The sequence below is a fragment of the Falco cherrug genome, chromosome W (assembly GCF_023634085.1).
Source record: "Falco cherrug isolate bFalChe1 chromosome W, bFalChe1.pri, whole genome shotgun sequence".
NCBI classification, from domain to species: domain Eukaryota; kingdom Metazoa; phylum Chordata; class Aves; order Falconiformes; family Falconidae; genus Falco; species Falco cherrug.
This window is the reverse complement of record NC_073719.1, coordinates 7,409,066-7,436,712: the sequence shown is the minus strand read 5'-3', so window position 1 is coordinate 7,436,712 and position 27,647 is coordinate 7,409,066. Positions and strand designations below refer to the sequence as shown.

General features: G+C 41.9%; 1 protein-coding gene across 1 annotated transcript in view; it reads left to right on the top strand.

Moving 5' to 3' along the window:
* The window catches only part of LOC129734628 (amyloid-beta A4 precursor protein-binding family A member 1-like), a 137,307-nt gene that overhangs the window by 62,591 nt on the left and 47,069 nt on the right, over positions 1–27,647 (top strand). Inside the window, exons 4-6 of the mRNA XM_055698264.1 lie at positions 3,594–3,692; positions 7,480–7,519; positions 11,911–12,056. Coding sequence (XP_055554239.1) covers positions 3,594–3,692; positions 7,480–7,519; positions 11,911–12,056 — 285 coding nt within the window. The remainder of the gene's footprint in view (positions 1–3,593; positions 3,693–7,479; positions 7,520–11,910; positions 12,057–27,647) is intronic.

Genomic DNA, 27,647 nt, shown 5'->3' with positions numbered 1-27,647 from the left:
GAATTCTTTGTGGATACATTTGGTGTTGAAGGATTGTATGCTTTATTTTTTTTGTCCTTGCTTACTGTTTAAAGCTCAGTCTTCCAATATCTGTATATGATGTCAGTTAGATTGACAGTATCTCACACCTTTTATGTTTAACTGTAATATAAACAGCATTATGTATCTAATGGGAATAGGAATGTGATGGGAATGCTTTCCCAAGGGAACAGGTGTACTGGGTTTGCATGGCAAGGTTTTGGTAGCAGGGGGGCTACAAAGGTGGCTTCTGTGAGAAGCTGCTAGAAGCTTCCCCTATGTCTGATAGAACCAATGCCAGCCAGCTCCAAAGACAGACTCACCACTGGTAGTGCCTCTGTGATAACATATTTAAGAAGAGGAAAAAAACCCATCTGCACAATAGAAACTGCATCTGGAGAGAGGAGCAAGAATATGTGAAACAACTCTGTAGACACCAAGGTCAGTGAAGAAGGAGGCAGAGAAGGTGCTCCAGGCACCAGGGCAGAGATTGCCCTGCAGCCTGTGGTGAAGACCACGGTGAGGCAGGCTGTCCCCCTGCAGCCCATGGAGGTTCATGGTGGAGCAGGTGGATGCACCCAAAGGAGGCTGTGACCCTGTGAGAAGCCCACACTGGAGCAGGCTCCTGGAAGGACCTATGGAGAGAGGAGCCCGTGATGGAGCAGTCCATTCCTGAAGGACTGCACTCCATGGAAGGGATCCATGCTGTAGCAGTTCGTGAAGAACTGTAGCCCGTGGGAAGAACCCACACTGGAAAAGTTTGTGGAGGAATGTCTCCTGTGGAGGGTTGCCACACTGGAGCAGGGGAAGAGTATGAGGAGACCTCCCTCTGTGGAGGAAGGAGCGACAGAAACAATGTGTAGTAAACTGACCTTGACCTCCATTCCCATCCCCCTGTGCTGCTCAGGGGGATGAGGTAGAGAAAATCTGGAATAAAGTTAAGCCCAGGAAGAAGGGGGGGGGGGGGGGGGGGGGGAGTATTTTAAGATTTGGTTTTATTTCTCATTATCCTACTCTGATTTGATTGGCAATAAATTAAATTAATTGTTCCCCAAATTGAGTCCATTTTGCCCATGACAGTAACTGGTGAGTGATCTTTCCCTGTCCTTATCTCAACCCATGAGCTTTTCATTATATATTCTCTCCCTTGTCCAGCTGCGGAGGGGAGCGATAGAGTGGCTTTGGTGGGCACCTGGCATCCAGCTAGGGTCAACCCACCACAATAGGAAATGCTACTTGTGCAGTTGAGTCAGCACAGAACTGTAACATTTTGTGTCACATGGTAAGTTAGGAAGCATATAACTCTCTCAAAGTACTTGTTAGAGTGCCAGGGATCTTATGCGTTACAGATGTTTCAGCATTTTCATAGTACAAGTATATTCCCATATTCTAGGTGCCATTTTACAAAATCACCTTTTCTGTATGTCTCTTTTTGCCCCACAGTTGTGAAAAATAGCAATAAAAAAATAGAAGCAAGGGCTACTGTTTACCTAGGATGCATCTGTATAAAGAATTGTTTTCTAACTCTTTGGTAGCCTCTATTAGTTGAATGTGATTCTGGAATTTATTTTTAGCAAATATACAAGATAGGCCTTTTAAAGAAATGAGGAAAAGGAAGAAGGGGTGGATGTTTGTTGTTGCTGTGTGTTTGTGAAGAAAAAGCAGCAGAAATTAAATTTTATAGCTTCATATTTGATATAGCTCAAAATTTGAGCTGGGGTGGGTATGCAGCCAAGAATTTGCTTCTGGATTGTTGCTGATGCCATCTCAAAGCAGAAATATAGTCATATTGCAGTGTTATAACACTAGCTGCCTTAGAGAAGGTATGTAATAATTGTTTATGAAGTTAGAAGGATAGTATTTGACTGTTTTACTATTAGTGACAAACTGTACTGATCTGGCAAAGCAAGGACAAATATTTCTATGTTGAAGGAGACTAGAATTTCAGGGCTGCTGGGCTAAAAACAACCCAACAGTGTGCAACTAAAGCTTCCTCTGAGAGTTCACCTTATGACATCTGCACTGCCACATCTCCTAAAAATTTGGTTTTGAAATACTTGCTGGGTCAAAGCTTTATGCTCTTTTACATGCTGTATTTTTGTATCATATTTGCACTGAAGTACTTGCTACTCTTGACTTTAGATACCTAGCTATAGTTCTTTAATATTAGCAGCATTCCATAGGAGTGTCCTATTAGTATAATAACATTTCTTACAGCAGTTTACCAAGGTATTTGCTGGTGGATCACATAGAGATAGAAAATTCATGATACTGGTTTGCTGTGCTGTTTGCTTTATTTTTCTAATATGACTTTCCCAAGTATATGATATCTGATGGAGGTTTTATAGTTGGAACAGAGAAGAACATTCTTTATGATAGTGAATGAGTGGGGGAAATAGTATGAAAGATGGTTTCTCCATTAAGATTTAATTAAGGTTTTGGTAGCGGGGGTGGCTGCAGATGTGGTCTCTGTGGTAATAGGTATGGGGCTGCCCTGTGCCAGACACAGCTGGTTCCAGCCAACTTGTTGATGAACCCACAGCAGGCTGAAGCTAAGCCAGTCAGTGAAGTTGGTGGCGCTTCTTTGAAGACATTTAAGAAAGGACAAAAATGCCAGATGATGAGCAGGAGGGGGGGGGAATTTAGAAACAATAATATAAAAATCAAGGTCAGAGAAGAAGGAGCAGGAGGAGGTTCTTCAGGCACCAGAGCAGATATTCCCCTGCAGCCTGTGGAAGAGACCACACCAGAGCAGATATCTACACGGGGGCTGTGGATGACCCCATGCCAGAGCAGGTGGATATTTCCTGAAGGAATTGAGGCCTGTGGAAAGCCCATGCTAGAGCAGATTTTTCCTGATAGGAACTGCAGTTTCTGAAGAGGCCCTCTGCTGGAGTAGGGGAAAAGTGTGAGGAAGGAGCAGCAGAAAGGAACTGTTATGGACCAACCTAAGTCCTCTGTTTCCCATCCTCCCGGTGTTGTTCAGGGTGTGGGGAAATAAAGTAGTCAGGAATGAAGGAGTGAAGTTGAGCCTGGGAAAAGGGTGTGGGGAGAAGGTGTTGTTTTAATTTGTCTTTGTTTCTCACTATCCAAAGCTATTTTAATTGTCAAAAATTAAAGGAATTTTCCTCAAGTCAAGTCTGTTTTGCCCATGACAGTAATTGGTAAGTGATCTTCCTGTCTTTATCTTGACCTATGAGCTTTTCCATCTTCTTCCCCTGTTCTGTTGAGGAACAGGAGTGAGGGAGTGGCTGGGTGGGTGTGTGGCAGCTGGCTGAGGTCAACCTACCAGTTGTCTATCACTGAGGGCAGCTATTAATATTTCAACGTGCTTAATTGAATAGTTTATTGACAAAGAAAAAAAGTTTTTCTTTGATGATTTAGCTGTTTAGATAAGTCTCAACATCCCAATAGACTGTGTGTGATCACTGCAATGAAAAGGAAGGGCTATAACACTTCAGAAAGTGTTTGTCATGTTTTGGTGTTTTCCTCATTTCTTATTCCCACTGCCAAACCAGAGATATTTCTACATCAGTCACTCAAATTATGTAACTTTATTTTCTTACCATGTCTAGTCTCTATCTCCTGATTCCTCTCCACCCTGGGGTGCAGAACCAAGTAGGCAACATCATCAGGATGTCTGCAGTACAGCAGAGACCTCCATTAACAAAGAGGTAGTGCAATCTTGTTAAAAGCCACCGTCTTGTCTGTATCACTTATGCCTTTCTATTTTCTTTACCTCTTTGTACATGTATAATCTCCTCTCTTTTACCAAAACAGCAACAAAAAGAAAAAACTGGTTTGACATTTTTCCTTTGTGCTTGCCTCTCTGTCTGACTGAATGCATAACACAGGGTATCTAAGACCATTTGTGATGGCATTCCTTACTCTGTGTTTGGCTGCACCAGCACTTGTTTAACAGGCTAGAGGGTATTGATTTATTGAGGAACACTGCCAACATAACCTCTGTATTCAGGGCAAGAGGAGCTAGCCCTCTTCCTTATCTCTGCAGAATATCTTGCCATAAAGAAAACAACATTTCTCAGCCAGGTGAATAGGCCCTTCCAATGTAGTAATTTAATGCTGCCCACTATCTTATTGATCAATCTGACCTATCAATCTGATCTATCAAACTGAGCCATAGGAACAAGTAAGTGATTTCTTGATAGCCTGACAATGATTCACAAGCAGAACTGGAACTACAGTCTAGGAGTCCTGACTCGACTCTTTGAAAGCAAGCTATACACTTCATTTTTTTTGTCAAGGCCTGTACTAGGCAGGTTTCCACACTGGTATAGTTGAGCTGAGATGAGAGATGAGAATTTTTTTTTCAAACTTCAATGTTAGATTTGTTAAGAGAGATCTATAATCAAGTAGACACAGTTGCTGATAAATAACTTGTGCTTAGCAGTCAGCTAAGAGCATGATATCTTCTACAAATGAATAAACCAGTGTACTATAACCAGAAGTATTGGCTGAAATTTAAGACTTAGTCCATTCTTTTTTTTTTTTTTTTTTCTTCTTTATCATCTAGGGGGGGAAAAAGCTTGTAGCCTGTGTATATTTTAATTTAAATCTATGCTTGCATTTAGAAGGGGATGGAAGCTTTCAGAAGACTTAGGAATTTTATCCTTAATTTATCCTGCACCAAAGCCTTCATCAGTATTGGACTGTGTCATTATGATTTCATCTACAATATTCTTGAGCTTGCTAAAGCCTCTGGCTTTATCCAGTTTACAGATGTAGTTGCTTTAGAATCATAGAAACACTTAGGTCAGAAAAGACTTTTGAGATCAAGTCCAGCTGTTAACCCAGGACTACCAAGTCCATCACTAAACCATGTCCCTAAGCACCATGTCTATGTGGTTTTTAAACACCTCCAGGGATGGTGATTCCACCACCTCCCTGGGCAGCCTGTTCCAATGCGTGACCAACCTTTTAGTGAAGGAATTTTTTCCTAATATCCAATCTAAACCTCCCCTGGTGCAACTTGAGGCCATTTCCTCTTGTCCTATTGCTTGTTATCTGGGAGCGGAGACCCCACCTGTCTACAAACCTCATTTCAGGTAGTTGTAAAGAGCAATAAGGTCCCCCCTGAGCCTCCTTTTCTCCAGCCTAAACAACCCCAGTTCCCTCAGCCACTCCTCATAAGACTGGTGACAACTCTAAAGTAATAAACTTTCGGAGTAATTTCAGTCAGATGTGTTGTGGGGTTTTGGGTTTTTTTCCATGCAAATAAGCAACACTGCATGGTTTAGTATCTTCCTTACAAAAATTATAATGACAAAGCCTCATCATTTTTGTGAAACACTTATAGGTCTTAATAAAATCTTTATTTAAAATATAAATTTTACAGTGTTCAGTTGATGGACAAACCCAGTAATTCAACATTAATGTCCTATTTTTTTTTACTCATGGATATATAATTAAAAATTGATTCCCCTTTTTCAGTAACATTATCTGATACCTTGTTATTACTTTAGTTTTATCAGTGTTTCTTGACATGGATATTGAATGAAAAAAATTGTCTGTGTAGAGCCCTTGTAATAAAAACATTAATTTTATATTAGTTTACACAGCTTTATCCTGAAATGAAGTTTTATTGGCTAGTCAGATTACTGGATATCTGTCAAACCTGTAATTATATACATAAAATTTAATGAGGCCTTGAGTCTTTTAAAAACAATTATATGTATGCTTTGAAAAGTATACTTATGTGTATAAGCTGCCTCTGATTTTTTGGAAGTGTACAGTTGTTTTGTTCTCTAGGCCTGTCAGAATCCAGCTAATTGAATCTCTGCTAGCATCACAGTAGCAGCAACTGCATTGAATTGGGTATAGGTGGCACAGTAAAAATAAAGTCATCACAACAGATTGAATAGCCAAAGAACAGCAAATCCTGATTTGAAAATAAAATATTGTGTCCTCTCAGCACTTGATTTCCCTTAAGCATTTTGACAGCAGGTGGTCATTACTTAGTCACAAATTTCTCTCTGCTGATACTGTCTCTGAGAAGAATCATAGAATCATTTAGGTTGGAAAAGTCCAACTGTAAACCTAACACTGCCAAATCCACCACAAGAGCTTTCATGGTTTTGCTGGACAACTCAGCAACTCTTTCATGAGGAAAGGCCAAGTATTTTAAGGTTCTGTAGGCTCTGTTTTCTGTTTTATGCACCTTTTTTTTTCTACCACCAGTTATTTTGCAGTGAAGACAGTTTAGTAGGATGAATAATATTACTTATTCCTTGCAGCCTTGTAACAATAAATGGAAAAGGCTCACCAGATTAGTCATTTACCTGTCACATAAGTGTGTACTTCCCAAGTGACTGATTTGTCACAAGCGTACAAAAGCTGTTAAACAGCCTATCATAAAGGAAAACAACTTGGTATATATGTGAATATGTAAATGCAACTGAACCTCTTCTGAGACACTGGACTTTATCCTGATCATACATGGATCTTGTTTTGTTATATATATATAGCAGTTGCTCCAATTTTAATGCATTGTAGAATGAGGTTCAGATTTGTCAACATCTTGTAATGCTTGACTTATCCAAAAGTTTTATTTCATAAAGGTTTAATAGTAGCATATTCTTTAGTATACCTATTGCCATGGGGTTTTTTATACAAAGTTGTCTAGTAAATTCTCCCATATCTATATATTGTTGAATATAACAAAATGGTGAGTGTCCCTGAAGTTATTTTTTCTAGATGTTTTTATTTTTACCACAGAGTCTTTCATATAAAATTACAATTGGAAGTGAGGTATTATTTTAGTCTGTGTATTTACAAGTGTAGGATGGATGTTCTTGTTTTTTTTCTGTAAGTCCACCTTTCATGAAAGTGAGATTTTACTTGATTAAACAAACAAGGAATAAATGCCTTTCTTGCAGTTTTCATTGTCTAAATCATGCACGTTTATATGTGCTTTTGTGCTTGTTACAGAATCAGTGTAGGACTGTTATTAAATGCATTTACTCCAGCAGATATAGGTGGCTACATAGTCTGTCAAGAACAATCCTAATAAGTAATTAAATTTTGTCAAGTCAATGCTTTTTGTCATGAATAATAGTATTGGTCCATTTTAAATATCTCCATATGTATTTATTTGAAAAATGTCTTTGAGAGATTATGTTTTTTTCCTGTATTTCTGTTTGTTAAAGAGAGCGCAGCACTAATTAGTAGTCAGGAAGTGTGTTGCCAAATACCAAGAGCTAATTCAAAATAATGTTGTGTGTTGCCTGCTTAATGAACATGTTAATAGAATGTACCGTATTTAGGGATAATAACTCTCTAATAATTGGTCAGACTTTTTATTTAAAAGTAAATATTTTCCTAATAAACTCTCACCATCTTTTGCTGATAACTATTACTGTGATTTAATTTTTATGGAGGAATTTTTAATGTGCATTTAAGCATATTTTGTTCTGTTTGAAATACTATTTGTCTTGATTACAGTCCAGAAAAAGCTTGGTTTCATTCCCAACATATGTTGAAGGTAAGATATATTTCATAACTTAATTTTCTTTTCATTATATGAACACCAAAGTTTTTAATGTATATAATTTTATTTTTATGTGCAGAACATAAAACTTGCTAAGGTTAGATGAACTGATTTAGATTAAAATGTGTCCAACCTGGAACTATATTAAACCCTTGTAGGCTTTTTTGGAAGCTGAGTAAAATGTCTCTCTTATTTTATAACATTTTATTGATGGCTCTTGCCACCTTTCAACTGGGTTGTTATTGATATCATTTAAATCACTGATTAAAAAACCCCAAACCGTGGAATTCCTAATGTTTGTGAATGTGTGTAGAGAGTAATTTGTTGCTTGATAAGGAACAGAGGTTAGACAAAACAGTCAATATTTACACAAAACTGAGATTTAATTAGCAGGCAAGTAGGAGTAAACTTGCACTGATTTTCAGGTACTTATCTTCTGATTAAATAACCCTTATGCTTTATAGAACGGCCAAAAAAATTTTAAAAAGCTGATGTCATATTTAATTTAAAATATCTTTAAATTCCTTGGTTGTTTTACAGTGTGCTGTAAATTTTAACATTGGTTTAGTCTTTAAAAGTACATGTTGTATATTTTAGAACCCATGACCAGATGAACTGGTGTACATTACATGGATTGCTTTGAAACTAGCTGAGGTTTGGAAATTCAAACCAATGAAGGATCTCTCTTTGGTAGACAGCCCTTTCTTTGTCAAGACCATCTTAAAGTGTGTCCCTGCCCCCCAACAAAGAAAAAAATTTCTTAACATTCTTTGAGATATTGGTCCAGTGGGCAGTTGCTTAAAACATTGAACACACTATTTTTATGCAGGTAATTGATAGTCTGAGAAAAACTTTCACCTATACTACACTTATTCAACAGATAATTCTATACTCTAACATAATGTATGAAGGGGGGCTTATGAAGAACAATACTGTTGTTCTGCAAGTGTGTTCACATCTCATAAAAATAAAACATGTTCCTCTTTCCTTTTTAATATGCTTCCTGTCTTATCCATACCTCTTTCTAGGGTGAAAGATTTTTAATATTTTAAGATTTAAAGATGTTTAAGATTTTGTGTTTTGATCAAGAACTGTGCTATAAAGGGTTTGGTAATGGAAGTGCTGATAAGGCCTTTATGCATAAAGTAATAAATATCAGCAATTGAAATACTGTATAATTTCAGGGCTTGAGCAATAATATGCCAATATGTAGCATGTCTAGATGCTATGTGGTTGCTTGAAAGTGGTTGGTAAGATGCTGATGCTGTCAGGTCTGGAACAGGCACCAACACAGTGATATCCAAATGCATGCTTTATCCCACTTGGGTGTTCCCCTGATAGCCAGGGAAAGCACCTCAACTCCCCCAGTCATCCTGATCATGGAAGCACGTTTGACATGTCATATGGTCAGAACAGAAGGTTTTCTTCATTGTCCAGATTTAGACTGCAGTGACTGATCAAGCACAGGATTGCCCAGGGAGGACCCACAAAAAACACAGATCACATGATTTACATACTTTATTATCCTTTTTCCCACTGCTTGGCCCTTCTTTTTGTATCTCCTTTTCTAATATCCATGCCTGGACTTGGTGCTCTCACCCACACCTTGAGTCTTTCGAGATGCAGGTCTCCTACTTGACAGCTAGTCCAGCTTGATGTGTGCTAGCAAATTATACACACACACACACACACACAGAGTATTAAAAATCATTAGGGAAATATAAATTCCTCCACTTGCTGGCACCTAAACCTATGGGCCCTGTAACTTGTGGCCCCTTCTCCAGTTGCTGGCACTTAGACCTTACAACGCTCACATAGGATAGAGGGTGAGAGCACACAGAAAAAATAATTGAGTAAAAGGATTTAATAAGAAGACAGGACAGACTTCAGTGATAAGGCACAATGCTCAGTCAAACAAGTGTACTGACTAGCAGCCTGCTTACATGTGACTGGCCTCTTCTAACCCCCCTTTTCTCCATTTTCCCATGCTTGTACTTCCGCCTCCATCTAATTTGATCTCTCCCATTCTTCACCCTGGTCTCCTCTCAAATATAAAACCCTGCCTCTAATTACTCTTTGCCAACTGGTCTGTTTTGCTACATCCATGCCCAGATTTGGTATTTCTGATGCCAGTCCCGAGACACTCTCAGCATTATATGCTACAGTTACCCAGGCACCATTGGCCTTGCAAGGTTCCACTTCCCCAAAGGCCCCCAATGCTCCCTGTCACGTATCTCTGAAGTCACACGTAGCTCCCCCTTAACCACCAATGCAATCCAGCCATCCCTCATGGTGCTGCCTGTAACTTTTGGCAACTTATCACTCTGTTACCTGTCAAATCTGGCAGTTTCTCATGCCATGGCCAGTAGTTTTCCACATCCTGTTCAACTAGCTGAACCTTGGGCCACAGCCTAATCAGCAGACCAATCATTTCCCTGCAGCCCTAACAATATAAATTCTATTCCTTTAGGTTTCATTCTTGAACATGACTAGTGATCATAATTACTTTCATTTTTGGGGTGTTGTCATGGTTTAACCCCGGCTGGCAACCAAGAACCATGCGGCCACTTTCTCACTCCCCCTCACCCAGAGGGATGGGGAGGAGAATCAGAAAGGAATGTAAAACTCAAGGGTTGAGATAAGAACAATTTAATAGGTAAAGCAAAAGCTGCGCATGCAAGCAAAGCAAAGCAAGGAATTAATTCACTACTTCCCATGGGCAGGCAGGTGTTCAGCCATCCCCAGGAAAGCAGGTCTCCATCATGCATAACAGTTACTCAGGAAGACAAATGCCATAATGCCAGATGCCCCTCCCACACACACACCTTCCTTCTTCTTCCCCCGGTTTATATACTCAGCATGACATCATATGTTATTGAATACCTCTTTGGCTAGTTCAGGTCACCTGTCCTGGCCGTGTCCCCTCCCAATTTCCCATGCCTCTCCAGCCCTCTCACTGGCAGGGCCCAAGAAACCCAAAAGTCCTTGACTTAGTATAAACATTACCCAGCAACAACTAAAATCATCAGTGTGCTATCAACATTGTTCTGCATCACAGCCAAAACACAGCACTGTACTAGCTACTAAGAAGAAAATTAACTCTATCCCAGCTGAAACCAGGACAGTGTCCATTTATGTAGTATCTGAATAGATTGAGTACACTCAAGGTACATCTAAATCAGTAGTCTTAAGCTTTCATCTACTTATTGGGAAAGCCTCATGGTAAAGATTGTATATGTACTCGTATTTGTGTGTATATTATGAGTGTGATTAACATTTAGCTCTAGCTAGTAATTTTTTTTTATTAACTTATATTGCATATATATAACATTATTTTGGGGGTAAAGATCTCAGTCCTTGTTAATGTCATCTTTGGTGAATTAGAAGAAAATTGGCATTTTTGTGTTATGCTCAACTTCAGGCTTTAGCACCTCTTAAATCTCAGGCTAACTCTTGAGTTGACTAAAGACTCTGTTCTAAAAGGATCAGGTTTTGTTCCTAGAAAAACAGAGAGCAAAATCAGTTTATACTTCTTGATATAATATAGACAATTCTACAAATTCTCTCAAATGATGATTATCTGTACTTTTTCAGTGGCCTTAAACAGATTTTTTTCTTACTTGTAGCAAAACAAGAAGCTTCTTCCAAAAACCTTCCTTTTTCTCAGATCATGAGAATTTTAACATACAGAGAGAAAAGCCCTGTCTTCAGCAGATATAATCCTCAAACACCTGAAAACCTGTGTATTATACATGTTTCTTTGTACTGATTTGTGAGATGATTTTTACTTTGACTTTTAACTTTACACAGAAGGTGATGAGAGCTGAAGTCATTAAATATTTTGCAGGACTAAGACAGTAGCTTTTTCAAAATGCAAGAGCTCTTGCTCTGTATATTTACCATCAAAATCTTTTTGTATAACACCTCCCCCCCTGCCCCAACACAATACCCTTGTTGGGAATGAGTGCAATTTTGATAATATTAAACTCCTCTATTATGGAGGGGGGTGTGTGTATCATAATTGTAAAGTATTCTTGAGGAGATTCCACTACCCATTCAAAGTGCTGAGAGAACAATTTAAGTATTCTTGTTTCTATGTAAGAACAAAACTAAAGAGGTTATTTTGCTCTGGAGTGAACCCTACCTTATAGGACAATGATCTATTCTGAGAAATTGCATTAGCAAATAGTTTCTGCTGGAGAGATGTTGGGAAGACATGCTCGGTGTTTTGTATTCCTTGATTAAAATATTGCTTGTCATACCATCATGCTAAAATGAAATAGTTCAGTGGAGCATTTACAGCTCTTAGGTACAGGCTCAAGTGATCAGAATATATTTTTTTTTACCATGGTTTAATGTGATTTTTTTTGCTCCTGTATTTGTAGTTCCTGGACCTTGTGATCCTGAAGACTTGATTGATGGAATAATTTTTGCTGCCAATTACCTTGGCTCCACTCAACTCCTTTCTGACAAAACTCCCTCCAAGAATGTGAGAATGATGCAGGCACAAGAGGCTGTCAGCAGAATCAAGGTGAGGGACAACTCTTGCTCTTTCTCAAGTTGGTGTTTTAGAGCTGCAGATGTGAACTTTTTGTACACTCAAGTCTTCTCATGTTGGATTATCTGTGGTTTCAGAAACATTAAGTGACTAATCTTTCTTTTTGCAAGATAAACCACTTATTTAATGCTGCTTTTGGAACAAGGGTGAAGGAAAACAGTTCCAGATAATTCTAATTTGTACAGTACAACTACTGCTCTATTCTGTTAGCCAAAAATCTGTAATTGTCAGGGCAGGCCCAAAATGAGAGACAGACATGTGATTCAAAGTCTCTAGGTAAGTAATAGCTCAAAGAGGCTGAGCAATGTCTGCTAGCCAGATTTATTAGCTATCCTGATAACAAACCAAGGGCAGATGTAGACATACTATTTATAAAACATCATCTCCTTTGGACAGATACAAGCATAAACCTGACACCACCACCACCCTCACCAAGGGTGTGCCCCCCACACCCTCCAGTGGACCTGGCTTAGCAGGATAATGGACACAAAAAGCCTGAACCTCAGCTGGGGTATGCACCTCTGATGCAGGCTCCAAGGAATGGTCCTCTGGGCCATACCATGCCCAATCAATCAAATACTGCAGGGTACCCCAGGATATCCTGAAATCCAAAATAGCCCAGACGTGATATTTTCTCTGGCCCTGGACCATAATTGGGGGCAGAGGTCAAGGTTGCCACTAGAAGGGATCTGAGTGAATGGGTTTTAATGGGGAGATGTGAACAACAGGGTGAATCTTGAGAGCACGTGGAAGCTGCAGACAAAATGTGACCGGACTAACTTGGGCTGTGATTTTATATAGTCCAAGATAACGAGTCTAAATTAGAAAAAAACTGCGCCAAATGAACATGTTCACCAGACAACCAAACGTAGTCCCCAACCACAAAGTCTGATGCTGGTCACCAACATCTATCTGCACAGTCTTTGTAAGCAGCCTTTGCTTTTTCCAGCTGCTCTTGAAGCAAATGTATATGCCACAACCACTTAAAGAAGACCCTTCAAGGGAGTCCTCAGGGGTATAAAAGTCAGTTCACTGGCTGAGGAGGGAAACAAAGATGCTTAGCATAGAATTACCAAGGGAATTTATTCTCTTACTTTTGCTATGCGCACAGGGGTGCCCCAGCCTAATGCATGGAGGACCTTGATACAGTGTAAAGCAGGTTTTATATATGTTACAGTACAGTTGTGTAGACCAATCAAATTACTTCTGTTACAGGGTGGGCTAATCGGTTACTATTGCTTGTGTAATCAGTATGTAATTGTCCCATGCAGGATCAGTACATGCTTGTCCCATGCAGGTGGTATGGATATATGTGTCAGTGGTGTGTTAATTGTTCTAAACCAATGTTCTGTGTAGAGGAGTGCATGTGTGTATACTGGATTCTGGTCAACTGCATTTCTGGCCATGGTTATATGCCTGGGGGTTTTTGGAAAGTAAATCTATTGTTTTATTATGGGTATGGAGTGGTGTCAGTCGGTGAGAGCCAGCTTAGGTTGGGTCTTCAGGTCACGTTGACCCTGAGGTAAAAGCTCATAGTCTCAGGTACTGTTCGTACTTCTAAGGAAGTCAGCATCTTGCCTTTCACAGGGGAAACCCCCTGGACAGCCTCCAGAGTAGCGGGGTGGTCATGGGGATGAAAACCATACTTCACATAAAAAGGAGTCTGCTGCATAGAAGAGTGGACATTGCTGTTATAGGCAAATTCTGCCAATGGTAAGACAGAGCTGCAGTCATCCTGATGTTAATTAATATAATAATGGAGATACTGCTGCAGGATCCAGTTGACCCACTCCATATGACCATTAGATTGTAGGTGATACAGGTAGGAAAGACAGAGTTGCACCCCCAGCAGGGCCATAAGCTGCCTCCAGAACTAGGCAGTGAACTGGGCCCCTTGATCCATCGCCATGCTATCCGGCAGGCCATGGCAGCAAGACACATGCTGCAAAAACAAACACACAGTCTGAGGGGCTGTGGGCAGTTTCTTTAGTAGAACAAAAAAAGCAGCCTTCGTAAACAAGTCCACCACCACAAGCACCTCTGCCTGCCCCTGAGACACAGGCAAGTTCACAATAAAATCCATTGAAATAATTTTCCATGGTCACTCAGGAGTTGGTAAGGGATGTAGTAGACCCTGCAGCCTCTGTCGGTTTCTTGGCCTGGGCATTGATGTTATAAGCAAGAACATAGCTTGTGACATCTGCATGCACAATAGGCCACCGGTATATCTGTGTGACTTGATGCAGAGTCTTCCAATGACCATCATGCCCTGCTGTCAGCATGTGATGACAGTACTGAAGGAACTGTGCATGCAGTGGTCCAGCAGGGATATATGGCTGCTCATCATGATACAGTCAACCATCCTTCTCCTGCAGATTCTGTGAAGTATCTCCTGCCTGAAACTGCATGACCAAAGAATCACCAACCATTGCCCAAAGCGCAGAACTTAAAAAAGCATGAGCCAGCATGGATGCAACAAAATTCTGCAGAGAGAAAAAATTACAGGGAGGTGGATCTGTCTCAGCAGCTCATGAGAGATTATCCACCCTACCATTCTGTTTGCCCAATTTGTAGGTGATATTAAACAGAAACAGAGAGAAAAGTTGCCCAACAAGTCAACTGGGGAGAGGCACTTGAGGTTCCTAAAATATTCCAGATTTCGATAGTCAGTCAGTACCAAAGTAGACTCGGCAGGACCCACAAGAAAGTGCCTCCACTCAACAAACACCTCATGGATGGCCAACAACTCTCCCAGATATCATAATTCCTCTCTGCAGCAGTCAACTGTCAGAAGAAATAGGCACAAGGATGAAGCTGTCCATTTGATGGACCACGCTGAGAAAGTGCCACCCCAATGGCAGGGGAAGAAGCATCTGCCTCCAATGCAAAAGCATGACTGGTATCTGGGTGGGTCAAAACCTGGGCTGTCGTAAATGGCTGCTTCAACTCTTCAAAGGCCCCCTGAACCTCAGGCATCCACTAAAAAGGGACAGGCTTACGAGTCAGTGCTGTGAGTAGAGCAACCTTTTGAGCAAAATTCTGAATAAAACACTGATAAAAATTGGCAAAGCTCAAAAAGCGCTGCACATCATTGATGGAGCATGCCAATGAAGAACAGTGTTGATCTTCATGTCCATGCTCATGCCTCAGGATCGATTGAGTATCCTGAGACATCTATACACTGTTGGAAGAAGGCATGCTTCTCCAGCTTGGCATAAAGGCATTGGTGCTAAAGGTGGGAGAGAACGTCCCAAACATGAACAACATGTTCCTCCTATGTGGTCAAGTAAACTAAAATGTCATCCAGATATGCAATGACATAACTGTCCAACAAATCACAGAAGACATCATTCATGAAGTGCTGAAAGGTGGCAGGGGCACTACACAAGCCAACAGGCATCACATGGTACTCAAAATGGCCGTACTTGCAAACAAAGGCATTTTTCCACTCATCACCCCGACAAACACAAATAAGATTATAAGCCCCTCTCAGACCCAGTTTAGTAAACCAGTGGTGTGCACTGCAACATTCCAGTTGCAAAACAGCTCAGGAATGAGAGGCAAGGGCTACCAGTTCTTGATGTTAATATTATTCAGTCCCTAGTAGTCCACACATGGCCTCAAGTCTCCATCCTTCATACAGCTATGGCATCATACAATTCAAGTCATGGGTTATTTTCCCCCAAGGTTAAATATCCTTGAGGTACACACTGGATTTCCCCATCCTTCCACATTATCTACCAAGTGTATTTGAGTCCCTGAGCAAAAGGAGTAACCCATGCTGTCTTTCCCAGCCAGTTCCTTATGTGCAATATGAGGACCTTATCTCCTTTTGCAGTAGGTAGGGGTTTCATTTGCACAGGGCCAGGTCAGTTAGAAGATCCTCTAGTGTTAACCAGCCACATGGCTTCTGCTAAATTTGTATCCCAGTGATTGAATGTCCCAGCACTCATGGCTCTCAGTATAGGTTTTAATAGTTCATTGTATCGTTCAGTCTTTCCAGAGGCTGGTGTGTGATAGCAGATGTGATGCACCCAATCAATACCATGTTCCTTTGCCCAGGTGTCTATGAGGTAGTTTAGGAAAATGAGTCCTGTTGTCTGACATGATTCTTTCTCGGGTGCTGTGCTGCCACAGACCATGCATTTCAAGGCTCAGGATGGTGTTTCAGGTGGTGGTATGGGTTACAACAATTTAAAGATATATCCATTACAGTTTCTACTCCATCCCCAGTATGGCCTCAAGTCTCCATCCTTCTTCTTTACAAAAAATATGGGGGCACCAAGGGGTGGAGTATTGAATAAAACCCTGGGCTAAGCCATTCTCACTATAAGCCTTCAAAGCCACCACCGCTGGCCATGTCTCATGGTTTAACCCTGGCTGACAACCAAGTACCACGCAGCCGCTTGCTCACTCCCCCTTGCTGAGGCAGAAGGCTTGGACACAATTTATACAACCAATGTGATCAAGTTAGTGCCACTTTATTAATAGACTCACCGCAATTTATAGCCCCAGTTAAAAATACACATGCTACGCAGGCTTTGTTATGTAAAAGGTGATAGGTTAAAACTACTTGTTCACACGCTTCCACCTCTCCTATGATTGGTCCCGGTGTGGTGCCCACACGCTGCTCCCCCCTTATGCAGGCATCCTGTTTTTTCTCATCTTTCTGTCCAACTCTCTTATCTCTCTGCGAATAAACAGTTTCTTTGTCTCCCTTGGCCTTGAATATGTCCTTCACAACAGCTGCAGCTTGTTACAGCTTTGGCCTGCTCGGCCAAAGTTACTTGGTCTGGATTGCTCATAATATATCCGTTGTCTTCCAGCCACTCCACACCCCCTCACCCAGAGGGATGGGGAGGAGAATTGGAAACAAATGTAAAACTCAAGGGTTGAGATAAGAACAATTTAATAGGTAATGCAAAAGCTGCGCACGCAAGCAAAGCAAAGCAAGGAATTCATTCACTACTTCCCATGGGCAGGCAGGTGCTCAGCCATATCCAGGAAAGCAGGGCTCCATCACGCATAACGGTTACTCGGGAAGACAAATGCCATAATGCCAGATGTCCCCACCTTCCTTCTTCTTCCCCGGTTTATATACTCAGCATGACATCATATGTTATTGAATACCTCTTTGGCTAGTTCAGATCACCTGTCCTGGCTGTGTCCCCTCCACGTTTCCTGTGCCCCTCCAGCCCTCTTGCTGGCAGGGCCTGAGAAACTGAAAAGTCCTTGACTTAGTATAAACATCACCCAGCAACAACTAAAAACATCAGTGTCCTATCAACATTGTTCTCACATCAAAGCCAAAACACAGCACTGTACTAACTACTAAGAAGAAAATTAACTCTATCCCAGCTGAAACCAGGACACCATGACACAGGATAGATACAACCCAAGGGGAGAGAACCGTCTGGTAGCAGCACGATAGAACAATCATACACCCGATCGGGAGGCGGAGGGTCAGGTTGCTACTTGCTTTTGCTCACAGGCATCCAAAAATCCCTAAAATCTGGCGGCAGTGCCCCCAATAGGCCAGCAGATGGCTTGGGGAAATTGATGCTGCTGGTATGGGACACCTGGCAGGCACTAGTGCCTTCCTGGAACCCTGGACAACTACTGCCACCAGACACCTGCTGCGGCGGGAGGAGAGCAGCAGCAGCACCTGCCTCAATGGCAGGAAGGTAAATCCATCTCTGTGCCCAACAAACCCTCAGCTCATGCTGGACTAACCAAGGCATTCCCAGGATGATTGGCTAAAAGGGCATAGAGAGGACAGAACAATAAATAAACTCCCAAATCCTGGGGCAACAGCGAGCTGCAGAAGCGGGTTGCGCTACTCTGTGGGACAACTCTGCCCCCACCCCCGTGGAGGGTTTTCCGTCAGTTTCCTGAGTCCACAATGGTAGGCGCTGAAGGGAGTGATTCAGAAAAGGGTAGAAAATCCCAACTGTCCCCAAAGGTAGCCAAACCAACTGTCTCCTCTGCTGAGTCCTTAGTAGGGGGAGAAGGGGCCTGGGCAAACCCTGCCCCGACTTGCATCGGTTCTACCCACTACCTTGCTGCGAGCATCAGGACTAGGGGTGGTAGGGTGGACTTGGGGCATGGCAACATGGGCCCCAGCTCCGGCACTGGCAGCATGGCACTGGCTCCGCCCCCTCTGCCAAGCAGAGAGGGCTGCCAGGAGAGCGGGAACCCAATGCCGGAGCAGAACCAGGCAAGTGTAGGATGCATGTTTAATGGCAGCCTGCAAATCTGCTGGCACCAGCCCCCGGGCTACCTCTCTAAGACATCACTGGCCAGGCCATGAATACAGAGGAGTAACAAATGGTCATCCCCCCAATTCAGGTCCAATGACATGTGGATTGACATAGGATCACAGACTCATAGAATCACTTAGTTTGGAAAAGACTTTTAAGATCGAGTCCAACCGTATACCTTACACTGCCAAGTCTATCACTAAACCAAGTCCCTAAGCACCACATCTACACATCTTTTAAATACCTCCAGGGATGGTGACTCAACCACTTCCCTGAGCAGCGTGTTCCAATGCTTGATAAATCTTTTGTTGAAGAAATGTTTCCTAATATACAGCCTAAACCTTCCCTGGCAAAACTTGAGGCTGTTTCATCTTGTCCTATTGCTTGTTACCCAGGAGAAAAAAGACCAACACCTACTTCCCAAAAAGCTCCTTTCAGGTAGTTGTAGAGAGCAGTAAGGTCTCCCCTCAGCATCCTTTTCTCCAGGCTAAACAACCCCAATTCCCTCAGCTGCTCCTCATAGGACTTGTTCTCTAGACCCTTCACCAGCTTCATTGCTCTTCTTTGGACACACTCCAGCACTTCAATATCTTCCTTGTAGTGAGGGGCCCAACACTGAACACAGTATCTAAGGTGTGGCCTCATCAGCACCAAGTACAGGGGTACGATCACTTCCCTAGTCCTGCTGGCCACAATATTTTGGATACAGGACAGGATGCTGTTGGCCTTCTTGGCCACCTGAGCACACGGATGGCTCATGTTTGTCCAGCTGTCGACCAACACCCCCAGGTCCTTTTCTGCCAGGCAGCTTTCCAGCCACTCTTCCCCAAGCCTTTAGCATTGTGTGGGGTTGTTGTGACCCTAGTGCAAGACCTGGCACTTCTTCTTGTTGAACCTCATACAGTTGGCCTCTGCCTACTGATCCAGCCTATCTAGATCCCTCTGCAGAGCCTTCCTACCCTCAAGCAGATCAACACTCCCCTTGCAACTTGCTGTTGTCTGCAAACTTACTGAAGGTGCACTCATTCTCCTCATCCAGATCATTGATAAAGTTTTTAAACAGGACTGGGCCCAATACTGAGCCCTGGGTAACGCCACTTGTGGCAGACCACCAACTAGATTTAACTCCATTCACTACAATTCTTTGGGCCTGGCCATCCAGTTTTTTACTCTGTAAAGAGTACACCCATCCAAGCCATGAGCAGCCAGTTTCTCCAGGAGAATGCTGTGGGAAATGGTGTCAAAGGCTTTACTAAGTTCCAGGTAGACAACATCCACAGCATCTCCCTCAGCCACTAAGTGGGGGGTCACCTTGTGATAGAAGGAAGATCAGTTAGTCAAGCGGGACCTGCCTATCAGAAACCCAGGCTGACTGGGCCTGATTGCCTATTTTGTCCTGTACATGCCGTATGATGGCACCCAAGATATCTGCTCCATAACCTTCCCTGGCACCAAGGTCAGGCTGACAGTCTTGTAGTTCCCTGGATCTTCCTTCCTCCTCTTCTTGTAGATGGGTGTCACATTTGCTAACCTCCAGTCTTCTGGGACCTCCCTGGTTAGCCAGGACTGCTGATAAATGATGGAAAGTGGCATGGTGAGCACTTCTGCCAGCTCCCTCAGGACCCTTAGGTGGATCCCATCCGGCCCCATAGACTTGTGTGTGTCCAAGTGGTGTAGGAGGTCGCTGACCATTTCCCCTTGGATTATGGGGGCTTCATTCTGCTCCCCATCCCTGTTTTCCAGCTCAGGGGGCTGGGTACCCCAAGAACAACTGGTCTTACTATTAAATACTGAGGCAAAGAAGACGTTAAGTACCTCATCCTTTTCCTCATCCTTTGTCACTATGTTTGCCCTCGCATCCAATAAAAGATGGAGATTCTCCTTTAGCCCTTCTTTTGTTGTTATTGTATCTATGGAAACGTTTTTTCATTGTCTTTCATGGCAGTAGCCAGAAAAAGTTCTAGTTGGGATGTGGCCCTTCTAATTTTCTCCCCGCATAACCTCATGACATCCTTGTAGTCCTCGTGAATTGCCTGCCCCTTCTTCCAAAGGTGGTAAACTTTCTTTTTTTCCCTGAGTTCCAGCCAAAGCTCTCTGTTCAGCCAGGCCAGTCTTCTTCCCCGCCAGCTCGTCTTTCGGCACATAGAGATGGCCTGCTCTTGAACCTTTAAGATCTACTTCTTGAAGAATGTTCAGCCTTCCTGGACTCCTTTGCCCTTCAGGACTGCCTTCCCAATGGATTCTGTCAACCAGGCTTCTAAACAGGCCAAAATCTGCCCTCTGGAAATCCAAGGTGGCAGTTCTGCTGACCCCTCTCTTTACTTCTCCGAGAATCAAAAACTATCATTTTGTGATCGCTATGCCCAAGATGGCCTCCAACCATCACATCACCTACAAGTCCTTCTCTTTTCACAAACAACAGGTCCAGCAGAGCGCCTTCCATAGTTGGTTCACTCACCAACTGTGTCAAGAAGTTATCTTCCACACACTCCAGGGACCTCCTAGACTGTTTCCTCTCTGCTGTATTGTATTTCCAGCAGACATCTGGTAAGTTGAAGTCCCCCACAAGAAGGGATAGTGATCATGAGACTTCTCCCAGCTGCTTATAGAATATTTCATCTGCCTCTTCATCCTGGTTGTGTGGTCTATAACAGTCTTCCACCATGATATCTGCCTTGTTGTCCTTTCCCCTAATTCTTACCCATAAACACTCAACACTTTCATCACTGTTATCAAGCTCTTTAGACAGTTAAAATACTCCCTAACATACAGGGCTACCCCACCGCCTTTCCTTCTTTGCCTATCCCTTCTGAAGAGTTTATAGCCATCCATTGCAGCACTCCAGCTGTGTGAGTCATCCCACCATGTTTCCATCACTGCAACTATATCATAGTTTTCCAGCTCCTGTTTGTTGCCCATGCTGTGTGCATTGGTATAGATGCACTTCAGTTGGGCTATTGATACCACCACCTTTTGTGGGGGAGAAGCCCTAGTTCCTGTGACCATTCTCAGGCACTTCTGTGGTTTCTAACACATCAGTAAATGTTGTGTCTTTTATGCCTCATAGATCTCCATCCCCTACCTCCACTGAGATGGCAGACTAAAAAAACCTCTCTAGCACACTGTCCCTCAAACACTGGCATGCTGCTCCCAGGCTTATCTCTAGTGAGATAAGCATGGAAATCCACTGTACTCTGTGCCACACTGCCCCCTCTGGCACAGACTGAACAGAGGGATAGAAAACGAGGTTGAAGCACAAGTTCCCCAAAGAAATTGATCATCCTCACAAGCAAGGAGGTGAATTATCCAAAACCCCATCTCCTTGAGCATGCAAAGACCTAGCCCACTGCAAGTCTTGCCCCTAAATTGGACAAATTAAAGCTGACCTTTGTACGATCACTGGGAAAAGCACTATCCCAACCCTCCAAGAAAACCACCACAAGAAATGCAAAAAGAGAGGGAAGGTTCCATATCCCCAGTAAATGGGGAAGGAGAGAACAAGCAGACATAGGGAAAAACCAACACCATGCAAAAGAATAGTAGTAGGGGGAGAACAGGGAGGTGAAGCAGAGCCTCCCCTTTCTAGAGCCTCCATATGACAACAAAGCTGCTCTACTGAGGCTTGAGTCTTCTCCCTGTAGTGGGTTTGAGTGGCAAGTTTTGGTAGCGGTGGGGCTACAGAGGTAGCTTCTGTGAGAAGCTGCTAGAAGCTTCCCGTATGTCCGATAAAGCCAATGCCAGACGGCTCCCAAGACGTACCCACCAATGGCCAAGGCTGAGCCAATCAGCAACAGTGGTAGTGTTATCGATTTGTTAATAAGTTAAGATTATTTGACTTTATTTGATTAATTAATTGATTTTATAAAATCATTTTATAAAATTAAAATATAGAAGGATAAGAAATATTTTAAATGAAACTTATAGTTGCACAGTAAAAGCTGCTATGAGATCTCCTGTACATCCTGTACCAAGGCTAGAAGAAGGGGCTAGAACCATTGTTAAAACTTAGGTAATAACTTTAGGGTTTGAAAGGTTTCTTTGTATTTGACCAGTCTTCTGTATGTAGAAGTGTATTGAAATGTCAGAATATGAGATTAATGGAAACCGGGGAGAGTCGACTGGAACAGCTTGTAGCTACCTGCCAAGAAATCGTGAACTTTAGTAAAAGGTAATTCCGGCAGGGGAAGATCGCGACCACCGACTCATATACCACCTACCCAAATCGTACCCCAGACCCATTTCTAGACCTTTCTAAGCTTTACTGCGCAGAATCGGATATAGGAGGAGAATATGTTAATGATTTACGGGAAGTATCATGGTTATGCATTAATACTTAATGAATATGTATGAATAAGTTCTATATATGGTGTCTGATTGTGAGACCTGGCGTGCGTTGATCGTGAGAGGACTCGCTCACGCACCCGGCCGTTAATAAAGAAGTGTCTGCTTATCTACATCAAATTGGTGTTGATAAGTTCTTCATTCCGAGATTTCGGTAACAGTTTTGGCGACCCAGGTGGGACCTTGCTGAAGGAGACCAGAGGAGTCGGGGACCTGATCGGTTCCAGCCGGCACCGAGGATTTCTCAGGGTTACCCATCGATCCCCGATCCGTAAGGCTCTTCGTGACATTCCCTGAATTTTTGGTAAGACACTTCTTTTTCTAATTGTAGTAAGTGGGTTGGAGTCCCACTAAAGTAAGTAAGTGCACTAAAGGAAGTGGGTAGGAGTCCCACTATAATAAGTGTATGGTAAAGAGTGGGAGGGAGTCCCACCAGTGGGCTGGAGTCCCACTGAGTAAGTCTGCCTGTCAGACGCGGTGAAAAAGCTGCGCAGGGTAGGACTAGGAGTCTGCCCGTAAGACATAAGCGAAAGCTATTGCAGGGTTGGACTAAAAGGATCCTTGTGGAAGTGGAAGCCTAGGCGTCTGCCCGTAAGACATAAGCGAAAGCTATTGCAGGGTTGGACAAAAGTGGAAATAAGAGAAACTATATGCTATAGTGTTCTCTAAGGTAGTGCCTCTAACAAGAAGTTAGAAGGGGTTTTGTCGACGGTGAGGGAAGTCAAGCAGGCAAACTCAATATGAGTGATAAAGCAAGCTTCGATTTATTACGGCGCGATTATGTCTTATATACAGTTCCAGTTAATTATGCCTACTAGTCATCTGCTGATTGGCTAAGCTCTAAAGGGTTACATTTTCATACGTCCTCCTACTTGCGGTTTCTGCAGATAGCTAGCTACATATTTTTTTTCCTCTCTTGTCTACGCGAATTCCTCAAAGTTATTTACAACATTAGGCACAAGGTCAGTGTTTTTCTCAGCTTCCTTATCAGCATGCCTCAGCACAGCTGCAAGGCCTGCTTCAGCTAACTTACGCTAACTTTGTTTCACAAAGATCTTTAAGGGAGTCATGGCCCATGTGATCACACAGCCATTCTGCAACAGGGTTTTTGGTTTTTTTTGTTGTTTTTGTGAGTTTGTGTATTAAGAAGAAAATTAAGAGGTACAATATTGTGTTATATGTTTGTTTAAAGTAACTGTGGGAAAGTGTGAGTGTGGCTGTAAGGGTGAGACATGCAATTGAGCACGAAAGCGAGTGTGGAGTGTGGATCCGCGGATCCGAGTGACAGAGTTGAATAATTGTGTATTGTATTGTGAGTGATTATACCATGGCATCTAAGTTAACTCGGTTGTTTAAAAGTAAAAGCATGGGTAATCTTGCTGTAAATGACAAACTCTGGAAAAATTCTTTGTTGGGATGTTTATTGGCACATTGAGGAAATTTACATGATGATCTGCGAAAGAGCCAGATGATTGAGTATTGTAATAATTTGAGTATTGTAATAATTGGTGGCCTTTGTATATATTGGATGATCAGGAAAAGTGGCCCATGAATGGGACACTGAATTATAACACTATTTTGCAGTTAATGCTGTATTGTAAAAGAGAAGGGAAATGGAATAAAATGCCAGATGTGGATTTGTTCTTTTACTTAAGACAAAGAAAGGATTGGCAGGATGAATGTAAGCTAACTATTAGAGATAATTTTGTAATGGCTATAACTTCTGATAAGAAAGTGGAAAAAAAAATGTTGTTCAAATTGTGAGATTGGGAGTGGATACAGGAGCGACATTTTTTTAATTAAATACCTGTAAAGGAAAAATTGGAACAAAAACAGGCCATTCCTGCAACCCCTGGATTTGAAATTTGGAAATAAGATAATTACACATGGATTTTTGTATGTACCAGAATGTCCGATACCCTTCTTAGGAAGAGATTTGTTATCCAAATTAAATGCACAAATTGTTTTTGACAAAGGAGAACTTTTCTTGAAAATACCTGAGTCAAAAACGGGAGAAATCCTGATGATACAAGAAAAAGTAAAGGAACAAGAAATTCCACTGGAGGTGGATTTGGCAGTGATCCCTACTGTATGGGAAACAAATATTCCTGGTAAATTGAAACTAGCAGAACCTGTTAAAATAGATTTGAAGGAAGGCGCAGGAACAGTGAGAATTAAACAATATCCAATCAAATCAGAAGTGAGACAGGAATTGAAGAAATTGATTGATAAATTTTTGGAGTATAAAATTTTGGAAGAATGTGAATCTGAGTATAATACTCCTATTTTACCAGTCAGAAAACCCTCGGGTGAATATAGGCTGGTGCAAGACTTGAGAGCAGTAAATCAAATAGTTAAGGATATTTATCCTGTAGTAGCAAACCCTTATACACTGTTAACAGCATTAAGGGAGACTTATCAGTGGTTTACAGTACTTGATTTAAAAGATGCTTTCTTTTGTATACCTTTGGAAAAGGGAAGCAGAAAACTGTTTGCTTTTGAATGAGAAAATCCTCAAACCGGGCGAAAGATGCAGTTGACATGGACTAGATTACCCCAAGGATTTAAAAACAGTCCAACTATTTTTGGAAATCAATTAGCAAAGGAACTTGAAATCTGGAAACAGGATAAATCAAGACCTGGGCATTTACTTTTACAATATGTGGATGACATACTGATTGCTACAGAAGAAAGATTTACTTGTATACAGGTGACTATTGACCTCTTGAATTTCCTGGGACTAAATGGGTATAAGGTATCCAGGAAGAAAGCCCAAATAGCCTGTCAGACTGTGATATATCTGGGCTTTGAGATTTCAAAAGGACAACGACAATTAGGAAAAAATCGCAAAGAAGCTATTTGTGGTATACCTGAGCCGAGAAATATTCATGAACTCAGAGCATTTTTGGGAATGACAGGGTGGTGTCGCCTCTGGATCATGAACTATGGGCTAATAGCTAAACCGCTGTACGAGGCCCAAAAGAACTCTCCCTTTGTATGGGGCCCACAACAACAAAAGGCTTTTGTAAAGTTGAAACGTGCCTTAATGCCTGCACCTGCCTTGGGACTGCCAGATCTAACCAAAGATTTCCAGCTGTTTGTACATGAAAGACAACACCTTGCACTGGGCGTGTTAACCCAGAGGATAGGAAGCTGGAAACGACCAGTCGGATATTTCTTTAAACAACTGGACACAGTGAGTAGAGGGTGGCCAAACTGCCTTCGAGCAGTAGCAGCAACAGTGATGCTCATACAAGAAGCTCGGAAATTGACTTTGGGAAGAACAATAACAGTCTATGTTCCACACATGTGGATAACTGTTTTAGAACAAAAGGGGGGACACTGGCTGTCTCCGAGCCAAATGATGAAGTACCAGGTGGTATTGACTGAACAAGATGATGTGATTCTAAAGACAACTAACCTGGTAAATCCTGCAGTGTTTTTAAGTTCCATACAGGAAGAAGGACAACTGGAACATGATTGCTTGGCTACCATCGAGTATGTTTATTCCAGTTGTGAAGATCTGAAGGATGTACCATTGGAGCGACCAGACTGGGAATTGTATACTGATGGAAGCAGCTTTATGGAACAAGGAGTCCGATACGCCGGATATGCGGTAACAACTGATACTACAGTTATAGAAGCAGGAGCATTGGCGAGTACCACATCAGCCCAGAAAGTGGAACTTATTGTCTTGATTCAAGCCCTAGAATTAAGTAAAGACAAGAAAGTAAATATCTGGACAGATTCAAAATATGCCTTTGGGGTAGTGCATGTCCATGGGGCTTTGTGGAAAGAAAGAGAGCTATTGTCCTCTCAAGGATCAAACATTAAGCATCAAACAGAAATTTTACGATTATTGCAAACAGTTCAAAAGCCAGATCAAGTACCAATCATGCACTGTAAGGCACATCAAATTGGGAATACAAAAATAATAGCTGGGAATAATTTAGCTGAATAAAACAGAAAAAAAAAAAGTAGCAAAGAAACAAGCATCGCAAATGGCAATAATTCCTTCTAAAACAGTAACCCTTCCTAGGGAAAAACAGAGATATTCAGAGGAAGATGACAAATTGGGTCAGTTATTAAATGCTAAGAAAAACTTAGCTGGATGGTGGATAACTCCTAATGGACAGGTAGTAATTCCACCTCTTTTGATGAGAGAGATAATTCAAACGAGACATCAAGAATGTCACTGGGGGACAGAAGCCTTAGTAACATCTTTACGAAAACAAGTAATATCAGTTAAGATGTTGGGAATAGCTAAAATGGTAACTGCAAAGTGTGAAGTATGTTTGAAAAATAATCCAATGATTAAGAAAAAGGTTCAAATGGGTAGACTGAAATCTGGTACAGAACCTGGAGATTACTGGCAAGTAGATTTTTCAGAGCTGCCTAGACAAAATGGGTACCAGTACATCCTGGTAGGGGTTGATACTTTTACAGGATGGCCAGAAGCCCTTCCCTGTCGCACCACACAAGCAAAAGAGGTTGTAAAGTGGTTATTACAAGAAATAATTCCGAGATTTGGAGTTCCTATTGGAATTTCCTCTGACAGAGGTCCACACTTTGTTGCTGAAGTAGTCCAAAGTGTTAGCAAAGTATTGGGTATTAATTGGGATTTACATGCGTCTTGGAGACCACAATCTAGTGGGAAAGTGGAAAGGATGAATCAAACTTTAAAAAGACAAATAAGTAAAATTTGTCAAGAAACCAGTCTAAAGTGGCCTCAGGCACTTCCATTGGCGTTATTACGAATCAGAGTACAGCCAAGGAGTGGAACCTCAGTCAGTCCTTATGAATTATTATATGGAAAACCATATGAGTCTCCAGAACCAAATCCAAACATACATGTGAAAGGAAAGCAGGATGTATATAACTATTTTCTTTCTCTAGGAAAAACTTTGACTGCAATTTGGAGTGCAGTAATTTGGAATAGACCTTTATTCCAGGAAAATTCAGT